The following is a 26,103-nucleotide window of genomic DNA, read 5'->3' as shown; positions in this document are numbered from 1 at the left end:
GTTTTTGTTATTAAGCTGATTCATTATCAGAACTTTTGTCTAAAAGTCTTTTGTTTACATTTAGGCTTGCGAGCTGCCAGCAATAACTCTGCCCTTAAGTAATCCTCGTATGTGTTACACCATTCCTTTAGGCTAAATCTTTTGCATTCTGTTTTGTTTACCGGGTCTAGATTATTTGCAAGCCTTCGGTATAATTTTGCCTTAAAATTAATTTTCGAATGGTGTTTTCCTGGCTTAGACACTTGCAAGCCACCAATATAATTGCTTTAAAAGTAATTCTTCAATGTTTCATCGTTCTTTTAGGATAATCCAGGCAAGATATTTTTTGCCTTGGCTACTTGTGTGCTGCCGATAGAGTTTTGCCCTCAAATGTAATTCTTGCATCTTACGCAGATTACTTGCAAGCCTTCAGTATAATTTTGCATTAATATTAATTTTCAAATGGTGTTTTCCGGGCATAGGCACTCGCTAACCGCCGATTATATGCCTTAACGTAATTCTTTAATGTTTCGTTATTCTTTTAGGCTAATCCAGGCAAACTTTTTTTCTTTTGCCTATGCTACTTGCGAACAGCTGATGTAGTTTTGCCCTAAAGGTAATTCTTGCATCTTACACCATTCCTTTAGTCCAAATTTTTACATCAGTGGGGTTTACAGGGCGTAGACTGTTCGCAAGTCGTTGTTATATAATTGCCTTAAAAATAATTCTTGGATGTTTCATCATTCCTTTAGGCCAAAGATTTGCATTTTATGTTTGTTTACTGAACCTAGTAGACTTGTTAGCTGTTGGTAAATAATATCACCTTAACCCTCACATTTTCCCTTGCAGAGAATTGAAAGTGTAAGGGCAGAAAAAAGGAGAAAATGGTGCTTATTTCGCAGCTCATAGATTTTATAGCAAGCTTCCTCTTGAGCTGAGGCAGTTTGAGGATTTGAAGTCTTTCAAGTTTCAAACGAACTTTAAACTTTTTTGTTTATCAATGCTGTGATATGGAATATCACACAGTTAATGTGGAACATACAGTGTGATGATGCATGCTCAGGGCAGTACATCTGATGGATAAACTTTTAATTTGATAATGGAGGCTCTGCATACACTTTGGAAGTGGTGCGAGACCTAGATAAGTGTCAACAAGTAACAAGTTATAACATTTTTCGTTGGCCGAGAATTGGTCCCAGTACAGGCAGTCCCCGGTTAACAGTGGGCTTGGTTAACGGAGATCCGGTTTTACGGCACCTGTCTAGTGATGAAAATCAGCAATTTTCAGCGCCGGAAATCCCTGATTTCCGTCAGTCGACGCTGATAATTGGGTATTGGCACTGATACATACCTAACAGAGGCGCTGATAACTGAAATCTGTGCTTTTCGCTGCCGACAAGCCCCCAATTTTCGGTTATCATCACACCCTCAGAACGGAACCTCCACCAATAACCGGGGACTGCCTGTACTTGCTTTGTCAGTATATTGTGTAGAGTACTTGCTTCCTCAATACATTTACGGTGTTGTACCTTTTTTTCTAGGTTGATGTGCAGATTGTGCACATTCCATACTTCCAGTAACCAGCAGTAGCCACTGGTGCCCACTTCAGCTTGACGCCAGGTCATGATACGACCACTAGATAGCACCCACTAGCACCATCTACCGTCCGCTAGCACCATCTACCGTCTGGTGCCAACTCGTGCTCTGAGCAGCTGAAGGCTCCCAAAAGCACCCGAGTGCCCACGGGCGACTTCTACCATCTGGCGCCAACTTGTGCTTTGTGCAGCCAGGGCGCCCATAAGTCCCTGAACACCCAAGTGCACTCACGGGGGCCAACTGTAGCGGTCAGCCAGGCATGTACAAAGCTAACATACCCTTTTTCTCTCCTTCTACTGGCCCTATGTGTTTATCCACTGGCTTCTGCACCTGGCTCCATAGCTTCCTTCCCATACCATCCCCAGTCTTGTGTCTGGGTTAACAGAAAATTAACATTGCAAGTGAGTGTTGTGCAGTGGAGGAGGTGATTATCCGCCCACCAGTTCTCCGAGACCTAAGTCACTGTCATACCCCACCTAGAGCTGGGAGGAGTTATACTGAAAGTCCAATGGTGGCTGGTGGGAAGTCCCCCAGGTAGTTGGCCCCTCTGTCAAACCTGTTGCACAGTCCCAGGTATTGACAGACAGCCACTGAAAAGGCATCTTGGTGGAAGTGTAGTAGATGAGGTGGTTGCTCGTCCTGCCGACTCCTACACAAAGGTCCCTGTCAGACTCCCCTAAACCTGGGAGGAGGCGTACTGGAAGTCCAGGGGAGGTTGGTGGGGTTTGCCCACGGGTAGTCGCCCCCTCAGTCGAACGTGTAGTACTGTACACTCTCAGGTATCAGCAGCCACTGCAAAGGCGTCTTGAAGGATGTGTAGTGTTAGACAGCCACTGGAAAGGCGTTTTGATAGATGTGTAGTGTTATCATCTCTCATTGAATTGACGTCATTCTGAGCACCTGGAGCCACCCTACTAGTGTCTGGCGCCAGTCCCTGTTCTCTCAGCACCTATTCCCGGATGCCCGACACCAGTTCCCGGGTGCTCAGTGCTCTCTTTAGAACCTGGCGCCAACCTTCAGAGCTCCCATTGTCCGCTCTCATTCGCCCGGCGCCAGCCTTCTAGTGTCTGGTGTCAATTCCTCTTTAGTACTTGGTGCCTGTCTTTGCTAAGAACTGATGTTTTTTCTTGAGCTCCAGTCTTTGATTGAATGCCTGGCTCCGGCTTTTCAAGTGGATGGCACCAGTCTCCGATCAAGACTCCAACTCTTCAGTATCAGACTCTTGCCTCTGAGAGCCATACAGACCGTTCAGCAACGTTTTGGCTCTCTTCAGTCGGTCCCACCTTTGCCTAGGGTTCAAGACAAGCCGATGTTGCTCCTTTTTTAGTGACAGTTAGTGTTTCAGAGTCCTGTCCTTTGCAGACGGACTTTTGTGTCCCGAGTTTTGAGCTTGTTGAAGGAATCTCCCTCCTCTGGCGTCTTTACTTTGTCCTCCAAGAAGTCTCAGGGAGTTGGAAGTTTGACTTTTGTTGAAAAAGGAGCAAGACAAGTGTCTGGAATTAGCTCCCTCAGGTGCTTCGACAGAACAAGACCTCCTTGTCAGAGATCTTGTCAAGATTTTGAAGTAAAAGGTTTTTTCTTGACTAGCAACAGGAGCATGGGCTAAGATGATAGAAGACTCCCAAGTGTTTACTGAGAGACATTGCCTTGGATTGTCTTTTAGTCCTGTCCTGTACAGACGGACAGGGACAGTTGAGAGTGGCTTTAGAGCTTTCCACTCTTTTTTCTGGAATTTCAAGGAGAGAGAACTCTGGTGCTCCTTTTCTACTGTGAGAATGACACAGTCGCAATCAGCCCTGTTATTTTTGCCTACAGACATATATCACCTCTCTCAAAACACAGTCTCTGTTGCAAGAGTCAGCTTCTTGGATATAGTCTCAACTCTCAGAATTTTCAGGCTTTCTGTCTGCCTAGAGAATCTCTGCTTGTTTCAGACAGTCCGCTAATATTGCCTCTTTTTCTTCTTTCTTGGAATATTAGTGGATGAGTCTACTATTCTGGGTACTCTGTCATCCACCAAAATGTTAGTCAAGTTGGACAAACTTCATATGGGTTGGACCTGCAATGGTGGCTGTACATACATAGATGAAGTAGGGAACTCCCTTCTTCCGCCAAGCCTAGACCTAGTCTTCTACTTTTCACCTCGGATCTTGGTCTAGGAACCCATGGGTTAACTGGAAACTTTCTGGGTTGTGCTCCCCGGATGATGGATCCTTCTCACATATGTTAGAGAGCTGTAAGCATTTCTCTTGGGAGCTTCGGTGCTTCTTGACCTTAGTTTACACCTGGACTGTGGTAGTTTTCTCTAGATGAGACTTCATTCCTAGTGTGTGTACATAGAGGAGAAAGGCTCGTTTTCTCTCTCATTTTCTCTCCAAGCAAGAGAACTTGTACTGTTAACAGATCGAATTCAATTTCATTCAAATCGCCTAAAGTTCTTGTAGACGAACTGAGAGCAGGTACTTCCTTAGGTCCCCTGGTCTGGCAGGAACTGTGGAATCCATGGGGCAGACCATCTATGTCCCTATTTGCCACCTCAAGGAACCTTCTAAGCTTCAGAAATCACCAGTACAAGGCTTTTCTGCTAGCCTTATTGCTTAAACTAGTGTGGTTGCAGAGGTCATTCTCCTAGCTCCATCTGCCATTCTAAGTGGGCAGTCTCTACCCCTCTTCTTGGAGACATCTATGGCCCATTTTTGGATACCCCTTCTGTACCTGGAGAGATCTACATCTTTCGTACTCCATCAGTAAGGTTATTGGTCTATGCTTAACTTGGTGCTTAAACACAGGGACCTAGCTTTTGACGACCTTATATGGTCTTTGATGTGTTCAAGAGAGGAAGGAATCCTGTCTTCTGGAGCCTGGATGTATTCTAAATGACTGACAAGTCCATTGTTTGATCCCCTGTGTTCCTCTTCTTGGCAACCTTACATGGAAGACACCCTTCCAAGTGACCTCTGGCTTCGACTGGGACGCACTAATGAGATACAAGTCATTGCTTAGAGAAGGTATTTTCACAGGGAGATAATGTTTTCCTTGTTTACCCTGGGATTTTTAGCCATAATGAGGATCTTTTCAAGCTCTAGATCTGTCCTTTCTCCTTTAGGAAATTAATGGACATCATTGACCGAAGAAGAGAGAACCTTCTGTCCAGCTACAGCTTTTGGGTTTTTACTTGAACAGAATCACTAAGATCACATCCTGAAAGGTCTTATTTTTTGAATGCTTAATGAAACATTTTGTCTTTTAAATGAAAGTCAAGGACATCAGAGCAGTCTCTTCTTCCTTAGCTTTGTGGCTCATTTGTCCTTTACTTCCATTCTGCTTAGTCCTACTGGAGTTATATTCGTCCTCTGCATCTCTACTTCCGTTCCACATAGCCCTACTGGAAGTATAGTTGTCCTCTGCGTCTCACTTTCTTTTTAAGTGATCCCGATCATCTAGCTCGCCTGCTGCCTAGTTCGTTGGGCAGCAGCTACAGTTTGGCATCAGCTGCTGTCTTGCGCCAGCTATGGAGCTTCTGGCTCGTCTGGCTTCCAGCTCACCTGGTGCCAGCTCCCACGAGCGCCTGCTAACTCCCACGAGCATCTGCTAGCTCCCAGGGGTGCCTGCTAGCTCCTATGGGCACCCCCTAGCTTCCACAGGTGCCCGCTAGCTCCCACGAGCACCTGTTGGCTACCATGGGCGCCCACTAGCTCCCATGGGTACCCACTAGCTCCCATGAGTTCCTGCTAGCTACCACGGGCACCCGCTAGCTCCCGCGAGTGCCCACTAGCTCCCACGAGTCCTGCCAGTCCTAAGCTCTTAGCTCAACTGGCGCTCAGTGCTTCTGGCACCAGTTACAGCCTGATGCCAGATCATTCTCCAAGCGTTCAAGCCCTCTCCAGTTCTGTGGGAGAATAGGAAGGTCTCTGTCCTTTTGGGGTTTTTCAGAGGACCATCCTCTTCATATGGTGACATGGCAAGATCTGTTTCATTCACTGACTAGAACGTATTGCCCTCATGACTACTAACTTGGGACACACTCAGAATTAAGAGAGCAGTTTGCTTTCTTTTAAGTAAAGCTAAAGATGCCATAGTAGTCTCTACCTCTTTAGCTTGCATGCATTTTATGCCTTGTACGTCCATTCTGGGAATGTAACCGTTCTTCGTGTCTCACTATTTTTAATGGAAGTTAAACTGTGTTGAATCTTTCAGTGCCTTGAGACCATTTCTAGTGACTGGCATGGTATCACGGAAGGAAGCATAGGATTGTTTTTTCCTACTGTCTCTTCATCTTGTAATAAGGTGTCGAGCTTTTTGCGGAGCCAGGGTCTACATTGTACCTGAAGCACCCACCACTCTCAGTGGATGGGTTGTGGTTTTATCTAAATGTAGGTGACAATACTGTCTGGTTTTATTTTGGTGCTATGCCCAGGGCAAGGGCGAGCACCTATCATGCTTTGCTAGCCACGGAGTACTTCCTTTGCTACAAAGTTCCCACTAAATAGGAGGCGACCCTTGGCTATACCACCTCGCCACTACCAGTTAAGATGAGCACCTAGCAGAGACAGTGTCCCAGTAGCTCTCTTAGCTGATAGATAACGATAAGCATTGGTTTTCAATGCTAGCAGTTTTTTCTATTTTCAAATTCATTACATAATGTTTTTGGAGTAGAATATGTCCATGTATCCCACCTCCTATCAATGTGGGAATCAGCTATGTAATTACTTGGTAAGTTACTTATATAAAAATAAAATTTTCTTAATAAAATAAAGTTTTACATATACTTACCAAGTAATTACATGATCGGAGCCCACCCTCCTCCCCACTGATGGACATAAGGCATGAACAGATTGAAGTTATCTGCTAAAGTCGTTCCTAATATTCCCGCTAGTGGGCAGAACTGGTCACCTACACAAACATGCGAAGTGTTACCTGTGAACTTTTGAATTCAAGCTGCCGTGTAAAGTGAACTCATTAAATTACTTTGTAAGTATATATAAAACTTTATTTTATTATAAAAATATCATATTCCATTCCATTCATGAAGTTATGGTGGCTAGTGTGCAGCTTAATAATATAATACTAGGAGCCAATTTTATTACAGTACTGAAGCACTAGGACCAAACAAGTTGATTGTATCTAAAATTCTTCAAAAGAAGGATGCTGTTCTTACAGTAAGGCAGACTGTATAATCTGTCAGCTGCAAGTATCAGCAAGATGTCCAACATATTTGTGGAAAAAATGGCAAAACTCCTATTTATGAAGGTTCAGGATATGAATAAGAGGTGTAATCAAGCTTTTCCACCCAGGTGATGTTGATGTAGACTTGTCTTTGTTGATCTAAAGGTTAGGGCTACAGTACATTACAAGATGACGATTCCTACAAGCTATGGCTGGTATTAGGACTTTAAAAAAAGCAAGCTGATGCTTACTTATTAATTACATTGGGCAAAGCTGAGAGTCCGATGAAGAGGCTGTTAAGATGTACCTGGGAATCCTAAAGCAAGAGATTTGTGACCAGTTAGTTTTAACAAGTTTTGAACTTGGAGGATTAGCCTGGCCTTTTCTAGATGTCTAAAAATTCCCTTGTTGCCAAGAAACAGAAGACTGCACCAGAGCTTCAGAATGCTAGACTGTATTACCCTTGTTGCAAAAGATTTTTGACAGTGGTTAGTGTCTAGCAAATTTTGAGCATAAATGAAACACCTTTTTTTGGATATGTCCAACAGCCATCTACAACCTGGAATGAGAAGGTAGCACCAAGATTATATAGTTGCCAAGGGTATCACCCTTATGTTGCTTTCTAACACAACTGATCTCAAGGTCATGCCATTTTGATTATCATTCAAAGAATCCAAGAGCAGCAAAGGAATTTATTAAAAAAATCCTTGGATAATCACAACCATTAAACTTAGTTACATGGTTGGATGAGTTTTGCCAACCCAGTGCAATGCAGAATAAAATTCACAGCACTTTCCTCCTTTATGATCTTGCATCCTACCAGCATATGGTTGAAGGCATCGTCTGTATTTACCTGACATACTACCAGTGGTAGACAACAGTGATGCTCCAGTTCATTGATGTTAGCCCTTCCAGTAAGATGAAAATGTAAGGTTACTGGAGGGATTTCAGTATCTCAGATGGTTGGGATGAGGTGCATCTGCAAATGCTGAATTCCCATTGAAGGAAGTTGTGTTTGAATGCATACATGATTTTATTGACAATAGTTGAGAGCATCCATAAGGACATCATTAGGTTATCACACAACCTTGAGGTGGTGGATTTAAAGGATGTTACAGAGATGCTTGAGAGTGACACGCAGAAACTCATAATGCGTTTGCCATCAAGTGTCTTTGGGGCATTCTTGTGCAGTTTGAGAATATTATTAACCCCTTGGTTCAGTTTAGAAATGTTGATGCTTCATCCAACAACCAATCATTAAGTCAGCTGAGATACACTGATATGTCAATTTCAATGATTTTTAACCAAAGATTTTGATTCTTTGTTTTATTGTTTTGCCTTTCATGAACATGCCACAATGAAGTACTACAAGTTTTGCTTTTAAATAATACCAGATTGAGTATCATAGCATGAAAGCTAAAGGCCTGATGACTGAAAGACAAGTTCAAGACACTGATCCAGCACTTCTAGAAGAGGCAATGTAGAATCCATGATCTGTGCAGACCTATGGCTCTCTAAAGCGATGTAGGAGAAGAAACAATATAAATGAAGATAATTTTATTTTTGAAATTCATTCTTGCATCCTTCATGTACTGCCTCCTCTCCTGCCCATCCCAGTTCTCTCCTTTGACACAAACCCCAACAGACCTTCTTTAGCTCTCATCATTGTATCATTCTCTAAGGAGAGAGAAATCGTAGAGAATTTCACTTGGATGGGACTCTGAGTATGATGAATACAGCATATTGTTTAGCTTTGACAGTTATTTTTGCTTTTTTTTGTACCAATATATGAATGAATAAGGTAACAATAAAAGTAAAAACACAATTTAAAATGCAGTAGTTCTAAAGGCAAAATTTAAAATAGTTGTTTAGAATTGTATTGAAAATAACATTTGATTGGTCCAAAACTTGTGGCCCATTCATAAGGAAATTTAAACTACTGTCATATTACACATCTGACAAATGCATATATGCTCAATGCCAAATGACCTCATAGGTCTCAGTGTTTGGCCTATGGCTTAAATGCCATATTCCAGTATATTCCAACACATATGGGCCTACAGAATTTCTGTACTGTACTGGATATATCTTTTGTATATTGCCTTTTGGCCAAAAAATGCAGACTTGATATTTGAGGAACAATTGTGTGCACCACATTACCCACCTGCATGCAGCCGTCAGGTGAGTTCATTGAAGGCTTAAGCCACTACCTGGTTCAAAGTCGAGGTCCTCATATATTGGAATAATTTTGTCATCTTGTCCTTTTCTCATCTGAATATTAAATGTATTGTTTGGTAATCAATTGCTTCACATTGCTCTATTCTTCATGTGCATTATTTCATTATAAAAATTCTCATGTGTTTGAAATAGCAATTATTTTACTATTTTCAGCTAAATAATTCAGATGAATGGCTAGAAGATAACTTGGGCAGCCTTTTACAAGCAATACAGCAAAGCAGAAAAAGTGTTGAGTTTTCACACTTGTTGTGTTTTTATAAATACTTTAGCATATCATCCCCTAAATGCTTGAATGTGCAAACCCATGTCAACTGTTGCAAGCATCACAAGCTACATTTTTTTGCATTTGGTGAACAGGTAGACTACTTGTTTCCAGCAGAAGTGTACTCGTCTGTAGATATTAGTAACAATTACTCACTTGTTAGTATTTTGCCTGCTCAGTGATTATTCCTTAGAGGGGAACTGATGTTAATGAATGCCCCCGGTAATCTGCATGGTTTTCTCTAAAAGGGAGTAGGCTACCCAAGCAGGTGTTCATTCTGTGAAGAGCAACACCCCAATTGTACATGTTGCTATAAAGGAAGTTTCAGAACCTACTGCTTCATTGAATCCAACTTTATAGGTTGAGCCGCTTGTGCATCAAAAAGTAGGAGAGGCATTGCTAAGAGAAATTTTGCAAGTGGCCCTAAAGTTGGAATGTGAACTTGTAAAAATTTAGAACCAGAAGGAGTGGCAATGGTAAGAGAGAGATTCTGCCAAAGAATCAGAAGGAGAGGCAATGGTAAGAGAGAGGTTTGCCCGTGAGTACTGGTTGTAACAGGCTCTCACCCAGGAGAACTAGAAACAATTGGCTGTAGAGGGCAGAAAGATGTGATTAAGCTGGTCAAATTTAGAACTTCAAATTCAAGGGCTCTATGTGTGAACCAGTTTTCATCACAAGTCTAGTTTAGATAGGAATTTAGTTAAAGGTCAGAATTAGTAGTTGAGGGTATAAGAGCCCATTTTTTCTTCTCTGATATCTCTCCACTTCCCATTTGGAAAATTAGAGATCTTTTAGTAGAATTCAACAGCTGAACTGAATAAGCAACCGAGTAAATACTCATTCATACAGCTGAACTGAATAAGCAACCGAGTAAATACTCGTGAATGATCTGTTGGAGTGTATTACAGAATTCTGTTGAACTCTTGGAAAGCAGAGAATCATAAGTAACTCGAATTTTAAAGGTTAAATGTAAGGATTCTCATTTGCTTTATTCTTGGCACAATCTACTGGAGATGATGCTCTGTTGTTCTCCATTTTAAAGAAAAATCAACTCACCAGTTTTGTCTTGTACCTCCATCCAGTCTTCATCGGTATTGCATCACTAAATAAGAACGCTTTTAGCCTCCCAATAATCTAGCCCACCATAACAATTGGTGCTGTATCCCTTCGGTTCCGTCATTTAACATTCCATTATTCGTGCCCAGGTTTCTATATTGGGAAAGATATAGTAGTTAGGAAAACCACAGTTTCATATACTAGTTCAATTCTTATTTCCAACGCCATATAGCCTACCTTTCCTAATTGCATAATTTCATGAGTTATGGATTCCATTTTTTTGTAACTATGTAGGCCTACTTAGTTCACGGTTACCTTTCTCAGTGTATCATTGCATTAAATATTTATAATGGTACTTTTTTTATTTCACCATTTCTTACGTTATCTTTAATTTATTTTCCTCTTCTCTCTCATGTCCTTTAACTAGTACCCCTGGCTTTTCTGGCTTTGTGCTTTAAGATAATTGTTTTCAAAATGTCCATGCCTATTGCCAACAGATTGCCATTGCAACTCCCTTCTGTCTGCTGTTGGAGAACACGGTGTCAGCTACATATAATAGTTTAAATTTCCACGTCTCTCATGGGTATGAGGCTTCTTTGATTTATTGTGTTTACCTTATCAGTGACTATTGAACCCTTTCCGCTTCATTTCATAAACTAATGATGCCTCCTTCCAGCCCACCATCTTCCAAATCTCTTTGGTGCAGTCTGCCGCGCTAAGTTTTACAAAGAACCTGAGAGCATCTCCAAACCATAAGACTTATTTGCCCCCAGGGATGTGCTACTGTCAATTACATCATGATGGTAATCAAATGATCAGAGGTGGATTTTCCTTCCATCTTACCACACTGTAATTTTCATTCATTCGTTTTTAATTTTTCAAATATTTAACTTTCTGCTTTTGTTATGAAAAGCCCTCCTCTGCTCTCCAGACATAGGCCTAATTTATTTCACCTGTAAGTATACCTGGTGCCGCGAGAAAAATCCCCCGAGTTATTTAGGCAGGAAAAGGGCATTCTGAATGGCCACGTCCCGTATGAATTATAGCCGACTTAAAGTTCAAGGAACTTGCGATCCGGGCCTGAGGTGAATGAACGAGTTTTCGTTTTCTTTCTTTATTCCTTTCTTTTATAGTAATTACCTAAACTACTTTAGCTAAATTTAAGGCGCGTGTTATGAATGTAAAACAAAGGCATCATAAAAATCGCCATTTGTTACGGTATTCTTAAGAGTCTATTAAATATGTTAATTTTGGGGTAAGAAGCTACTCAAGAAGCCAGAATTTTAAGAAGTCAGGATGCACTGGCAGAGGAAGGTGGGGAAGGCTGATAGGTAACAGCGAACCCCCTGCAGAAAATGGCAAAGATGAAGACACAGAGGAGAAAGAAAAAGAACATACTCAAATGACGGTTGTTTTTATAGAAACATTACTAAAATTCTTCTCAAAGTCCTTCCGACGACCCGCAATGCCCGAAAGATTTCCCGAAGTGTTGTGGGGAAACCAAGGAAAAAAAAATATGTTGGACCTGAAAGCTAACTACCGGGGAAGATATAAGGATGAGGTCTGTGATAACTGCAGAATAGAGGAGGACAGCACAGAACATTTGTTCAGGTGTAAAACCTTACAAAAATAGAAAACTTAACATTAGAGACTCTGAAAGCCCTGAAGAGAAAACTAGTGGAATATATAAGAATAGCCATGAAAATAAAGGACGTCACCAACCCAGAAAACAACGGCACCAGTTAAAAAGTAATAGTAACGTAAAAGGAGGAGTAATAAAAGTAAATAAATTCGAAATATTAAGGATCATTTGGGAGGTTAAGGGTAGGGTGCTAAATTAAATGAAAACTGTTAAATAATATATATAATGTAAAGTAAAAAATAAAACTGAGAAAAATTGTATTGATATAATGTAAAGTAAAAATAAAAGTGTAAAAATGTATTCAAGGGAATAAAGCTTCGCACCTCATGAGAATCGTGTAGTGTGCCCGCAACTGTGGATGTGGAGTGATCGCTTAGGAACCAGGAACCTGGAACAACAAATCCACCTTGTGTGATACGCTGTTGCTAGAATGCCCTGTCGTTAGAAATTTTGTCGGAATACGATCATATACAGAGAGGGAAAGTACGGACAGTTAACGAGATCGAGATAACACGTTGTTATGCCAGTCATTTATACCTGAATGATCATAGTGTTTCCCGGAAGAGGTCCCTGTTATCATATGTCATTGCACTGAGGCTACCGTAGTCCGTAGCCCCAACTGACTCAATTATCCCAGACTTGTTACGTTTACCTTGTAAGAGGCCTCCTGTTATCGCATGAGGGCCAGTTTAATCATTATGTTCTGCCACGTACCGTAGCCTATGCCTAGGCTGCTTGTGTGTTGTGCTCTATTGGGAAGATAGCCTGTTGCTATAGCTTATGAGGAATAACATAATAACGAACGTCAAAGGGATCAATGTTCCGCGATTTTAATCCAGGGTGAGTAAATGGAATAAAGTTTATGAGTTGGTTTAACTATGGCCAAATAACCATACCTAGGATAAGCTAGGTAAAAGTGTAACCTTATTAGCCTAATCTATTGCTTATTTCAAAGGATAGTCTGAGGTAATGTTGCCAAATCTAGCTTAATGTTGTTTTGTGACCCAAGACAGTCGTGGGACTGTCACACCAAACACTTGAAGTATTAATGTTTCCAACTTTAGTGTATTTTAAGCATTTTTGTAAAATTATTTGTAATCTAATAGGCTAGGCCTGCTTTGATGCTTTAATTTCTCCTGGAGTAGGCTACTTTACCCTTAAATCTTTCCAGCTGCTTACCTCAAGTTTTATGTATTCAGACAATTATTGCGATGCCAATCACAGTGCTTCTTTGGCCTCATATATGTTATATATATATAATAACATACATATATATATATATATATATATATATATATATATATATATATATATATATATATATATATATGTATATATATATATATATATATATATATATATATATATATATATATATATATATATATATATATATATATATATATATATATATATATATATATATATATATGTATGTATATATATATATATATATATATATATATATATATATATATATATATATATATATATATATGTATGTATGTGCAGGCAGTCTCTGGTGTACGATGGGGGTTCCGTTCTGACACCGCGTTGTAAGCCGAAAACCGTCGTAAACCGAAATAACTGTCGAAAATCATAAGAAAACCTTACTTTCAATCCTTTGGGTATCTTGAAAACAATATAACCTGCATTTTTATTGAGTGTGAGAGAGAGAGAGGGAGACTGTTTGCCTCACCGTTTATCAACCTGAAAAAGACTTGGAATTTCACAGAACCACAGTGCTCCCCCAATTTTATGCGGGAATAGGTTCCAGAACCTACTGGGGAAATGCAAAATCCTCAGAAGAGCAAAATTCCCCTCAAAAAATGCTTATGACTGCCTATCTTGAAAGTTAAAGTACCAAATGTAAGCTATACTTAAAGTATCATCCTACATCAAATATACCTTAAGTTATTATCCTATTACTACTGTATTAATCTTTGAAATTATATTATTAATATCATTTCAAAGTCATCTTAAACATTAGTACTCATTTCCAGCCAGAGAGAGAGAGAGAGAGAGAGAGAGAGAGAGAGAGAGAGAGAGAGAGAGAGAGAGAGAGAGAGAGAGAGAGAGAGAGAGAGAGAGAGAGAATTACCACTGCAACTTACAATCAGCCATTCTTGTGCTGGCACGGGCGAGAGAGAGAGAGAGAGAGAGCTTATCTCTTTAACCTCTCAAGGAATGTTAATCCATTTCTCTTTGTTGTGACTGACAATAAAAAAAATTTTTTTTCTTTGTCTTCCAAAGGCATACTAGTACCTTTACTATACATTTTTAAAACACTATGAACACACAAACACACAAACAGTGTACATATGTAAAGAGACTCAAATTAGCAGTATCTTTTCCTGAGAGAGAGAGAGAGAGAGAGAGAGAGAGAGAGAGAGAGAGAGAGAGAGAGAGAGAGAGAGAGAGAGAGAGAGAGAGAGAAGGGCTGAACTAAGAGAGAGAGAGAGAGAGAGAAGGGCTGAACTAAGTGTATATTTATATATCTGTCCATTTCTCATTCTACCCTTTGGCATGAGAGAGAGAGAGAGAGAGAGAAAGAGAGAGAGAGAGAGAGGAAGGGAGAAATTGAACTTCTACTCTTGGTCAGAAATGTCAAGTAATTTGACACATTTGACAGTTCCACCCTCCCCCATAGCTTCAAAGTTTTGGGAAAAAGACGGTGTGATATTTCTGTGTTTAAAAATTGAAATAATATACTATAAAAATAAATAAATGGTGTGATTACAGTGTATTATTATTATTATTTAATCTTATTATTTGAAAATTAGTACTTATTGTTTGGTAAATCATGTATTTATCATACAAATGTGGTCAGTCCTCACCATCTCCCACAAATTTGGTAAAATATTCTTGTGCCGTCATTCTGTCTCTCTCTCATCTCAGAGAGAGAGAGAGAGAGAGAGAGAAAAAAAATACTATTACCCTCCTTTTAGTGTATGCAAAGCTTTTGAGGTACAAGCTTTGTGGTTGGTTAAAATCCCACCATCCTGCCAATAGCATGTCGTCAAGGAGAGCGAGAGGGGGTGGAGGGGGTTGTTACAGGTGGTTATTGGTTACTTTCAGTCCTTGCGGCCAACAGCACATCGCCACGGAGAGAGGGGGTTGCTAAGAGCTCTGTTATTGGCTACTTTTAATCCCTCAAGCTGATATCGAGTTGTCACGAAGCCTATGTCAGAGCAATAAAAAAGTTGTAACACAACTGATGATGGCATTTTAGTATATTTTTATGTTTATAAACAGTAATCCATATTTCTTTGAAGGATATATGCAGTACAAAGAGAGAGAGAAAGAGATATGGGCCTTACTTAAATCTCAAAAGAGCGAAATTATTAGTGAATTATTCAGGGAGAGAGAGAGATATGGGCAGTTGGCCATACTTAAATCTCAAGAGTGGAATTATATGGAGAGAGAGAGATTACAAATTATTGGAGTTGTTTTAGTTATGAACCATTACGAATTATTGGAGTTGTTTTAGTTACGAATTATTGGAGTTGTTTTAGTTACGAGAGAGAGAGATATGGGCAGTTGGCCTTACTTAAATCATCTCAGAAGTGAAATCATTCATGAATTATTGGAGAGAGAGAGAGGTTGAATGAAGTGATTACATTGGTAAGCAGTTTTGTGGTTTCATGGGATTTTAATTAAAAATTTTATTGATACTTTGCTGCAGTTACCTTAATATTAATATTTGAAAATTAATGAATCATTTTTTTATCATAAAAAATGTATTTATTCATGAAAATAAAATAAAAATCAGTAAGTAGTGAATATTGCTCTATGAAAAAATCCGTGAATGTGAATTTTCTTCCGTCGTATGCGTTGGACCGAGTCGTCCGAAATATTACCGTTGAGAATCAAAAGAAAACCGTACTTTTAATCCTTTGGGTGTCTTGAAAACAAGGAAGCCTGGATTTTTATTGAGTTTTTCATGAAAAAACCCCTCCAAATATTGACCATTCTGCTGATTTGGATGCATATTTAATCCTTTGGGTGTCTTGAAAACGAATCCTGGATTTTTATTGAGTTATTCTTTAAAAAACCCTCCAAATATTGACCATTTTGCCATTTTGGATGCATGTTTCTTCTGATCAGCGTCAGACTGGCATCGTCCAAAATACTGTTGAAAATTGTAAGAAAACCTTACTCTTAATCCTTTGGGTTTCTTGTAAACAATGTATCCTGCATTTTTGTTGAGTTTTTCAACAAAAAATCTCCAAAATTTGAACATTCTGCCATTTTGGAGCCATATTTCTTCTGTTGGATCAGCGTTGTCAGCATCGTAAACCCAGGAAATAATTTTTGATGGATATATTTGAAGAGCGTCGTAAACTTGGAACGTTGTAAGCCGAGCCCATCGTAATCCAGAGACTGTCTGTATATATAATATATATTTCTCTCCATTTACTTTTTATAGTTAATGGACTACTTCCTTGCTTATCGCCTCCGTCTTCAGGATTAAATTACAGTGTAACATAAACAGCTTTTATTATATCATGTGGACTTAACAGCTAAGCCTAAATTTCACAACTGGACAACATTGGAATCATGAATTTCTATTGGTTGGCAGGTCTAATTCTCTCGCTTATGGTCTATGTGGCAGCAAGGGCATTCCTGGTGCTCTGTAGGACACTCTCTATGCCGTGGCATAGGGCATGGGCGAAAGCGTGATTTCCGTCTCTGGGCGATAGTTTTTGATTTTCTCTGTTGCCAGTAGTTTCTGTCGTGTTTGGGAGTGTTGTTGCATGTTTCTCGCTCCTGATTCTCACAGATGTCTTGTGGTTTTCTTGTTCAGTGCAGGCTGTTGTAGATTTATACTTGCGGCTTCTGCTATTTGCAATCTTTGGATATGGGCTTCTTTATGCTCAATCTCTGTGCATAATCCTTCTAATGTAGGTTTACAGTAATGGGCATCGACATAATTTTTTAGTATTGCCCATTGATTACGGGGATCTTGTAGAGTGGTAGTTGTGTGACGTACGTAGCAGTTGCTGAGGGCCTGACGTGTCCCTTTGGTACATTTAAATTTACATATACTATACAGTACTGTGTTGGTCAACACCACATCCCTCAACAGGGGTTGGTGCTATTCTGCATGAAGGGCATGCTGACCAGGTTTGGGCAGCCATAAACTCATAAGGAGACACTTTTTGTTAGGATTCATAGGTGTTGTACCACCAGCAGTTATCCTTTTCATGGCCTTGACTTCATCCTTGAACTGGCTGTGATATGCAGGTCTGTAATTTAATATGATGTTTTTAGGTGAGGTAGACATTGTGACTTGGGTGTTGGCATATACAGTATATCCAAGTGTTTTTGGATGCAACTTTCTGTCATATCTGTTGTTAGTTAGGAGCAGCCTAACGCATGCGAGCGCCATATGAGTAGCTTTCCAGGAGGAGCACATCATCTCGTTACGTGACTACCACAGAACATTTATGAGTGTCAAGGCACTCCCCGTGGGTGTTTAGGCACTAAATCACATTAGTCGCCTTTTGGTACATGGTTATATTGTACCTATTTTTCTTCTTCATATTTACATCCAAGAAAGGAAGGAAGCCTTTGACATTATGATCAATGGTGTAGTTCAGGGTAGCGTTCCTCGTCAAAGCATACTGTTGGTGGTTGGTTTTCTGTCTGTATCAGTAGCATTGCTCTGACACTTAAAAATACTCTAAAGAGTCAGAAAATATCTGAGTCTTTGGTATGAGAATATTAATGGAAAACTAGATAATTATTACACCGGAAAAGTTCCATAGAATAACAAGTGCTATAAGAGTCTCATTACTTTGTAATTTTGATCTATATCCAAGAACTCATGAATTAACATACCTTCAAAATAACATAGAACTTAGAAAATGATGCACGCTTTCATATTTTTAAAGGTAAATAGTATTCACTTGCCTACTTTATTGTGTATGGAAACAGCACCAAAATGCTCATCATTCAACCATTTCTGATGTAAAATTCAGTGTTGGCTAGGAATTAAAGTATCACAGTCTATAGCATTACCCATATTTGATGTCTAAAATCATTATCAATCACAGAACGCATTAAAAAGAACAAAGATATCACAATGCTAATTGCAGGGATGTATCCTAACCTAACCTAGGGCGCTAGGTCTTACCTGATTGGGGTCTTTCCTCCTTCCTGGCAACTACGTGGACTTCTTCTATCATCTGAAAGGAAAGTGTCGTCAGGATTCTTTGTAGAGTAAGTTTACAAACTTACTCAGTCACAGGACCCTGCCACCCTGTGCATCAGAATGCAAGGCTATATAGGAAGTTACAAAAGTCATTCTTTCCTCTACTCTATCATGACTGGGATAATAAAAATTTTTTGTGGATATAGGAACACTAAGTCTGTTCCACAAGACTGTCTTCCTACCTAAGGAGTAAGGCTCCCATGTAATAGATGGTGATTTGTATTTTTATAGAAACATATATCACATTTTTATTTGCAGCCCACTTAGAAATACAATCCGGAGTCTTATATTGTAATCCTACCTCAACCTTGCCCACATTGTCCCTGAGGCTTAAGGAGGAAGTGCTGTGTTTCTGGCAGTTGAGTGGGTGGTGCCATGCCACTTCCTCGCCCACCACCAATTAACTACCATGTCACCAAGCTTCAAGGACAATTTCAGGCTGGCTATGGGGATATTAATATATACGGTAAATGACTGGTTTGTATATCTAGGAACATTGCAAACAATCTTAATATCTCCTGTACTATTGTTTATAGTTCACATTTTTCAGAAAGTTTATCGTGTGGGTGTGTTTGGCAACTTTCACTGCTCTCTTTGCACTTCGTCTGGATGAAGAAGTAAGCTGGAGTTTTTGGGTAGTCTTCACGCCAATATGGGTTTGGAAAGGACTTGTTATGCTAGGAGCTCTTATTGGAAATATTGTTTGGTGGAAGAACCCACATTATAGGTGAGTGCTTTAATGTATTTATTTAAAGTACAGTGTGAGACTGCTGTTATGTTTGCCACACATTTTTATACAAAAATAGTATTATTGCAATACACTCCTTGAACACCTGAATTATCCCTGGTCACCTACCAGCCCGATCTACATCCCCATAGCTTTTACCCACCAAGTGGGTAATTACTGTCAGCATTACCAACGCTTACAGGAAAATCTTGTCAAATGAGTTACCTGAAGTACCATTGGCAATGCTGCTGCAAGTCCCAGCCGAGTGAGGCGGAGATCCCCAATTGCTTTTTGTTCGCCATGCTGTGTGGGTGTGTCCCACATCAGGCAAACTTTTGGTCATTTAGCCTGACCCCCATTTAAAGAATTTGGACATCAGATTACGATTTGGACTGTTTTCAACGCATTTTCTCCTGGATGGATACTTTATTGATTGGATTTGGAACTTCTCTCTTGGTTTTGACTTTGGGATTGGTACTTTGGACTCGATTGGATAAGTCAAACAAGAAGACATCGCCGTCTGCTAGCTGCGATGCTTCCACTTCATTTACATCTTCGACAACAGAGCCTTCTACTGCTGGAGATGCTGATGCTCATTGGTCCTACACGTCCTTCAAGCGTAGGATGAGTACCCTCAAATATGATCGACATTCTGTTTGTATTTTATGTAGGAAGGTGCAGTGTAGTATCAGTCAGATAGGCGGCAAGTCTTGGTTGGTAGATCAGATGGAAGAATTACTCAAAAAGCTAGAGGACAAGTTACCAGCTAGTATGTCTAGTCTGTTTTTCTAGCTTTATGACTAAATTAATGGAAACTAAAGATAAGGATAGTACATGTAGTACTAGTGTTGTAGATACTAATCGTTCTTTTTCAGCCCCCCTGCCTGTTCCAGAACCAGCTCTAACGGGTGGCGGGGGTCATGGAGAACCGCAAACCTCAAAGGTAGGATCTGCCGGCCCCCCTGGTGTGGAGCAGGCAGTGCTGGCAGCAGATTTTCCCCCTTCCCTCTAAAAGCATAAGTTCTAAGGTTGATTTAGAATTAGGAATCACTCAGGCGAGTAGGAGTACTACTTTAAGAAGTATTCAGGAAGAGTAGTTGAATGTGCAGTCTTCTTTGGGTTCAGGTTGGGTTGGGGTCGCTAATGTTTAGGCCTCTCATTTAGATCAATCATCGGTTTTATTTTCTGCTTCATGCTCTGTGCAACAAAAGGTTTCCAGATCCATGGAGGGTCATTCAGATATGGTTTCTGATGTATCTGTTTATGAATTTGTTTTGTTTTTCATTGAATACTCCTTCTTCTTCAAAGGTTCCTTTTCCTTCAGGGGTTAAAATTTCTTTCGTCTTGTGATGGTGGTAATTTGGCGATCGAGTTTTCCAATATTCATGATCATATCTTAAAGAATTTTCTGAATTTGATAATGTCTATATCAAGATTATCAGGATGGGGGGAACAGAATCAGTCCACTTTCTTTCTTTGAAATCTATGGCCTCTTTGGCCGCTACGGAATTTTCCGTTTTTCCCCATTTTCTTTTAAGCCTTCTTCCATTGCCCTTACTCAATCTTCTTTTTCGGTCTGCTCTAACGGAGGGCTCTTCAGGGTCTTTGTTTGCTCATCCTGTTTTCTTGGCTTTTAACTCAGCAGAGCAAAGGCTTTTCTTAGTTCAACCCTATGATATTAGAACTTCAACAGCTCCCTCTCTCTCTTCGGGGTTAAGGGAAGGGGTACTTTTAATGGATCCGTCTTCTTTATCACCTTTTGCGAATCCTGTGGTTTCTCAGGCATCCGATCTAGTTACTCCTCAGGTGTTTGTGGAGGCGTCAGCAACTCCTTATTTTCATTCTTTACGGGTTTCTAACCATAATGTATCCTCCGCAATTTTTGCGGATGCTACTGCAGTGGGCAGTTCGCCTGCGCCAGCGTTCTGTGTATCAGCACCGATAGTTTCCTCTGCCTTTCCATTCTCTAGGATAGCTGGTAATTTGCCTTCCTCTGTTACCTTGGGTTCGGTACCTTGTAACTTCCCCTTCGAAACTCCTTTGAGTTCCGGTCCAGTTGGTACCTTCTCCATCTGTCCAACATCGGCATTAGGCGCCCCAGTGGTTACTCTGAGTGTGGCTTCTTCCTTCTTCCCTCCTTCGGCTTCTTCTTTCTCAACTTTCCTGCAGGTTTCTCTGTCCCTCTGTCTAAGGTTTCCATGTAGGTTCTGGGTTGATTCCAGGTCATCAAGGACTTTTCCCCCCCATTCTTGTTAAACCAGCAAGTCTTCAGTTCCGGATTCCCATTCTCATGCGGTTTTGATACTCCTAATGCTCCTTACGGAAGTTCCGATCTTCCTTCTCATGCGGAAGATCTTCTAGACAACCGCATTTTCACCATTATCATCCAAACTCTTGCGTGATGAACCTAGTTGCAGGTGACTGCTGAGCGAACAGCTAGACAGACCGGACTCTCTAAAGCTATGTCTAGACAGTGTTTCTTTCAGCTTGAGAAAGTCAACCTGTAAGCTTTACCAGGTCTGCTGGACTTGTGGAAGTCGGTGTCGTAAGGAAGGTCATTCTATCTTTAGGCCTGCCATAACCAAAATAGCTGATTTTCTCCTATTCCTTCAGAAAGTCAAGATTCTTTCGTTTTCGGCTATTGCTGGCTAGCGCTTAACACTTAGCAGTACATTTTTCCAACTTCCCAAAAATTTCTAGTAGTAAGATCTTCTATGATTTATTACGTTCCTTTAAGTTTAACGTCTGGTCTTGCTGACATGGGCTCCTTCGTGAGATTTGTCGGAAGTTCTAATGTTAAGACAACTGATTAGGTGTTTTCTTTCTTTCGGCTTCAGCTGCAGATAGAAAGGTGGGCGAACTTCGGGAAGTTTTCTAGGCAGGTTTCCTATGGGGGAAATGATATGTATTTCTCTTCTTCCGGAATTCGTGGCAAAGACAGACTCGGAGGCTAAAACTCTGCCTCGTTCGTTTAAGGTTCTTTATCTGCAAGTGTTCGGTTCCGGCGATCAAGTGGGGATGTCTTTATGTCCGGTGCGAATATTAAAGTCTATTTATCAAAGGTTGAGAAACTCCGTCCGCTTCTGTGTACACTTCTTGTCTCTCCGCGGAATCCTTCCCGTCCACTGTCAAAGAATGCGATTAGTTACTTTCGGAGAGAGGGTTCCTGGTTCATAAGCGCTCACTCCACAAACACAGTTGTGGGCACACTACATGACTCTCATGTGGTGCAAGCTTTATGCCCTTGAATACAATTTAATTTTGACTTTACATTATATTTAGCATTTAACAGTTTTTTTTCATTACCGCACAGTATTCGGAGTATGTCCACTTCATCTTCCTTTCTAAGGAATTGTTCAGTGTCTTCTATTCTGGAGGCAGTTTACTTGGGAGTCCATCTCAGTGTTTTCCTCCTTTACTTAAGAGACGTTCAATTCGCCGCGGCATGTATAACGGCGAAGTCTCCTATCTAGGGTGTGTTCACATAGCTGAGGTATTCTCTTAGTGCAAAGGCTCTTGTTATTCTCTTAGTCCATGTGTAACAGCGAAGTTTATTATCTAGGGTGCGCTCATTTAGCTAAGGTGGTATTCGCGTAGTGCGGTGGTTATTAGGTTAACCAGATAGAGGAATTCCTATTAGGCTTTAGAATCTTAAGTACAGTGATAGTATAATCACAGGAACTTACTTTTTAAGTATCCTAGTCTATGATAGTTTCCCTATGAGAGTCCAAGGGGGTGCTCTCGTAGGCTAGCCTAGGCTCTTTCGTCAGCGCTGAGATACTTCTTCGCTCGTCGGTTGCCGGCAACCTGCAGGGCAGAGGGTCAACGGCTCGGCACACTACCCCATTCCCTCCATACAGGATAGGCTCTGAATAGCTACTTGGGAGATTCGTCGTTCTCCTCCTTACATGAGAGTTATTCTCTTAGTCCGTGTGTAGTGGCTAACTCTATTATCGAGGGTGCATTCATTTAGCTGAGGGGGTACTCTCTTAGTGCAGAGGTTCTTACAGGCGGCCACTTGGAAGTCGGTGTCAGTTTTCATGACTTTCTACCTCAGAGACATTCAGTTTTCTTCGGAGAAGAGTTACTCGCTGGGTCCCTTTATGGCGACCAACTCGATCTTATAATTATTTAGTAATGTCAAGGGCGGGGAGGAACTTTAGGTAATGAATGTAGTCTAAGGAACTTAGGATTCTCTGTTGGTCGGGATTCATAGTGAGAGTATCAAGTTTGGCGTTAGTACTGTGAAGTTAGGCAGATCCAGTAGACAGGTTTGGTTTCTTCAACCTCTTCTGCTAAGACATCAGCGGCAATGGGCGGCAAAGAACTCGAAGATCTTGCACACCCTCTCCTCCATACATGAGAGGCTACAATAGCTACATGGGAGGCTCATGGTACCCCTCCATACATGAGAGTGCTTTGATTAGCCACATGGGAGGGTCATCATACCCCTCCATACATGAGTGCTTTGATTAGCCACATGGGAGGTTCATTGTACCCCTCCATACATGAGAGTACTTTGATTAGCCACATGGGAGGTTTATCATTCTCTGCTACTCATGGGAGGCTGTGATTAGCCACATAGTAGGTTGGTTTTTTGCTACTCTCTGTCCATGAGAAGGTTTGAATACCACATGAGAGGTAGCTCGACTCAGTACCTAGACATGAGACTGACGTCAGGGGTACTCTCTCTACAGTCATCCTCACCTGCCGAGTGGGATAACCAGCTGAGGATACATTCATTTATACAGAGTGAGCGAATAATGAGTTACCTGCTTTCCCTGTTGGCAGGTCGGGCTGAATTAGATTGATCCCATCTCCTTCAAATTTTGTTAATCGGGCTAATTCAGGTGTTCAGGGAGTGTATTGCAATATGAAGTTTTCATAATAAAACTAATATTGTAATGCTTACCTGAACACCTGAATGATTCCCACCCTCCTCCCCACTTCAATTTGATAAGTGAATAATGCAATTGGGGATCTTGGCCTCACTTGGCCGGGACTTGCAGCAGCATTGCCAACGATACTTCAGGTAACTCATTTGACAAGATTTTCCAGTAAGCGTTGGTAACGCTGACAGTAATTACCCACTTAGTGGGTAAAAGCTATGGAGATGTAGTTCGTGCTGGTAGGTGACCAGGGCTAATTCAGATGTTCAGGTAAGTATTACAATATTAGTTTTATTATGAAAACTTCATTTCTTCGATGACGTTAATTTTATCAGCTACTTACAAAAATATAGTTTTATAATTTTAGTAATGGTGTTCTGAACTGAAAAATAGGGTTTCAAGAACTCAGTTAGGATTTCATTGACAAGGACAACAGCATTACAATTTTGTGTTCTATGGAATCATCTCAGGCACTTCCATCACGTTGCAAACAAAATGGTGGTTAGCTGAAAGTGCACATGCAGACACATCCTCATGATCTCTAGCAGTAGTCAGAGTATTCTTTTATGTGTGGGGGGTATATTTATAGCCCTTCTGAGATCCCCAGACATTTTGAATTTTTTTTGAGAATTTATTACTTATTGGTACTGCTTTTCATCTTCTGTTCACCATTGTGATTTTGTTTTTCACTCTTAGCATTGTCATCATTGAGTTTTCCTTTTGTATTGTAGCCTTTTAGTTTACATCCGTTTCCATGTATTGTACTCCATTTTCTTTACTTGTCTTGCTGTCCAACCACTCTGACTCCCTCTTTTCACTGTCGTAATTGCCAAGTGCCCTGATGTTGAGAAATCTGAAACTCGATGAGTCTTTACTCCCCTGTCTGGCCGTGGCAAGACATTGATTATACTGTATTATGCTCTCCCTAGCAGTATTCCATTTAATAAAAGGCTGGTAAAGTTTCTATCTTATCCAGTTAAGACTTGGAAGTTTTGTCCCCTCCTGGTTGCTACAATATCCAAAGATGATGTATGTGAATTTCCAGCATCCCAGCTGTTTTGGGGATAAAAAATGGATTTTTACAAGTAAAATTAATTCTTAGTATACACCCATCAATTTACCTAGCTGAAATTGCCTATCTCCTCACCCCACTTTTTGGATGGCTGTTGTCTTGTGCTAGTGTGTATGGAAGCAGCTGACTAGGATTAGAATAATTAAGCTGATGGAATTGTATCAAAGAATAATTTTATTTGTGAAAACCTTATGCTTATGATTTAATGCAAAGAGTATTCAAGTTAAATGGTATTTCTTTTATTTTTATAGTAAGTTGTTTGCTTGTAAAATGTTTCATGTTTTTTTTAAATTAGCAGACTTAAGGTTTGTAAAGAAGTCATGATATCAGTTGTATTTTATAGATATATTGCCACAAATTTAACATTTGTATTGTTTTTGCTATATATACTTTTATTTGATAAGTAAAATTATACTAGTGATGAGTTAAACTTTTTGTAGTTGAAGAGAATATGCATCTTGCCATTACCTTGTAATTTATTTTAATATGTCTCACTAATTTGAAGAGCAAATGGGGAAGAGAGGAGAGATGAGAGAACCCTGTACTGATAGGGGGCCAGGTCTTAAAAGAGAAAAAGCATTTCTGTTAACTTAGGAACACATTGGACTGTGGAGCGGGAGTTGAGAGAGCTGTAAGAAGGAGACTAGCTGCAACATGGATTAAATGGGGAGAGGTGGCCAGACTATTGGTGAATAAAAATGTCTCATTATTAGAGAGGGCAAAGACTTCCAATGGACCATAATGTCTGTGCTACTCTGCAGCAAAAACCATGACTTCTGATAATGAAAATGGAAGCAATTTTGACGGTGTGAGTGTGGACTGTTAAACCATGATCAGAGTGGAAAGACTGCATTAGAAATGAGGAATTGGTGGAGAGATCTTATCAAGCGGTGGAAGAAGACAGATTGAAAAGGTTTGGACCATATGACAGAATGAAGAACAACTGGTGAGAAAACCAGTGGATATGGGTGAAGCAGTATGAAGACTTGTAAAAAGGCCCAGAAAATCAAGGAAAAGGGAGATAGATAAAGACCTAGACTTGAGAGAAATTCAGACAGAAAGAGCAGTGGAAGAAGAGAGTGGAGAGAGCTTTGGTAATGTTTAGCACTTCAAAGGGAAAAGTCAGTATAAAGTGTTCATTATGGTGGTAAATCTAATGAAAATAAGCTTATAGAACTGTGATGGTAGTACAGCACTATTTAAAGTCTGGTAATAAAAATTGTTTTGTTTGTGTTCTTTCTGGTAATTGTAATATAGGG

At 40.3% G+C, this 26,103-nt stretch overlaps 1 protein-coding gene across 4 annotated transcripts in view; it reads left to right on the top strand.

The window, feature by feature from the left end:
- Nucleotides 1–11,780: 11,780 nt before the first annotated feature.
- Nucleotides 11,781–26,103, top strand: part of LOC136843291 (transmembrane protein 185B) — a 32,720-nt gene continuing 18,397 nt past the window's right edge. The window contains exons 1-2 of one of the 4 annotated variants that reach the window (XM_067111491.1): nucleotides 11,781–12,779; nucleotides 18,707–18,883. In XM_067111491.1, coding sequence (XP_066967592.1) covers nucleotides 12,757–12,779; nucleotides 18,707–18,883 — 200 coding nt within the window. In that variant the 5' untranslated portion in view covers nucleotides 11,781–12,756. The remainder of the gene's footprint in view (nucleotides 12,780–18,706; nucleotides 18,884–26,103) is intronic. The other 3 variants (XM_067111492.1, XM_067111493.1, XM_067111494.1) reach the window with 3 other exon arrangements.

The sequence above is a fragment of the Macrobrachium rosenbergii genome, chromosome 11 (assembly GCF_040412425.1).
Source record: "Macrobrachium rosenbergii isolate ZJJX-2024 chromosome 11, ASM4041242v1, whole genome shotgun sequence".
In the NCBI taxonomy this organism is placed as follows: domain Eukaryota; kingdom Metazoa; phylum Arthropoda; class Malacostraca; order Decapoda; family Palaemonidae; genus Macrobrachium; species Macrobrachium rosenbergii.
This window is presented reverse-complemented; position numbering and strand designations above follow the sequence as displayed.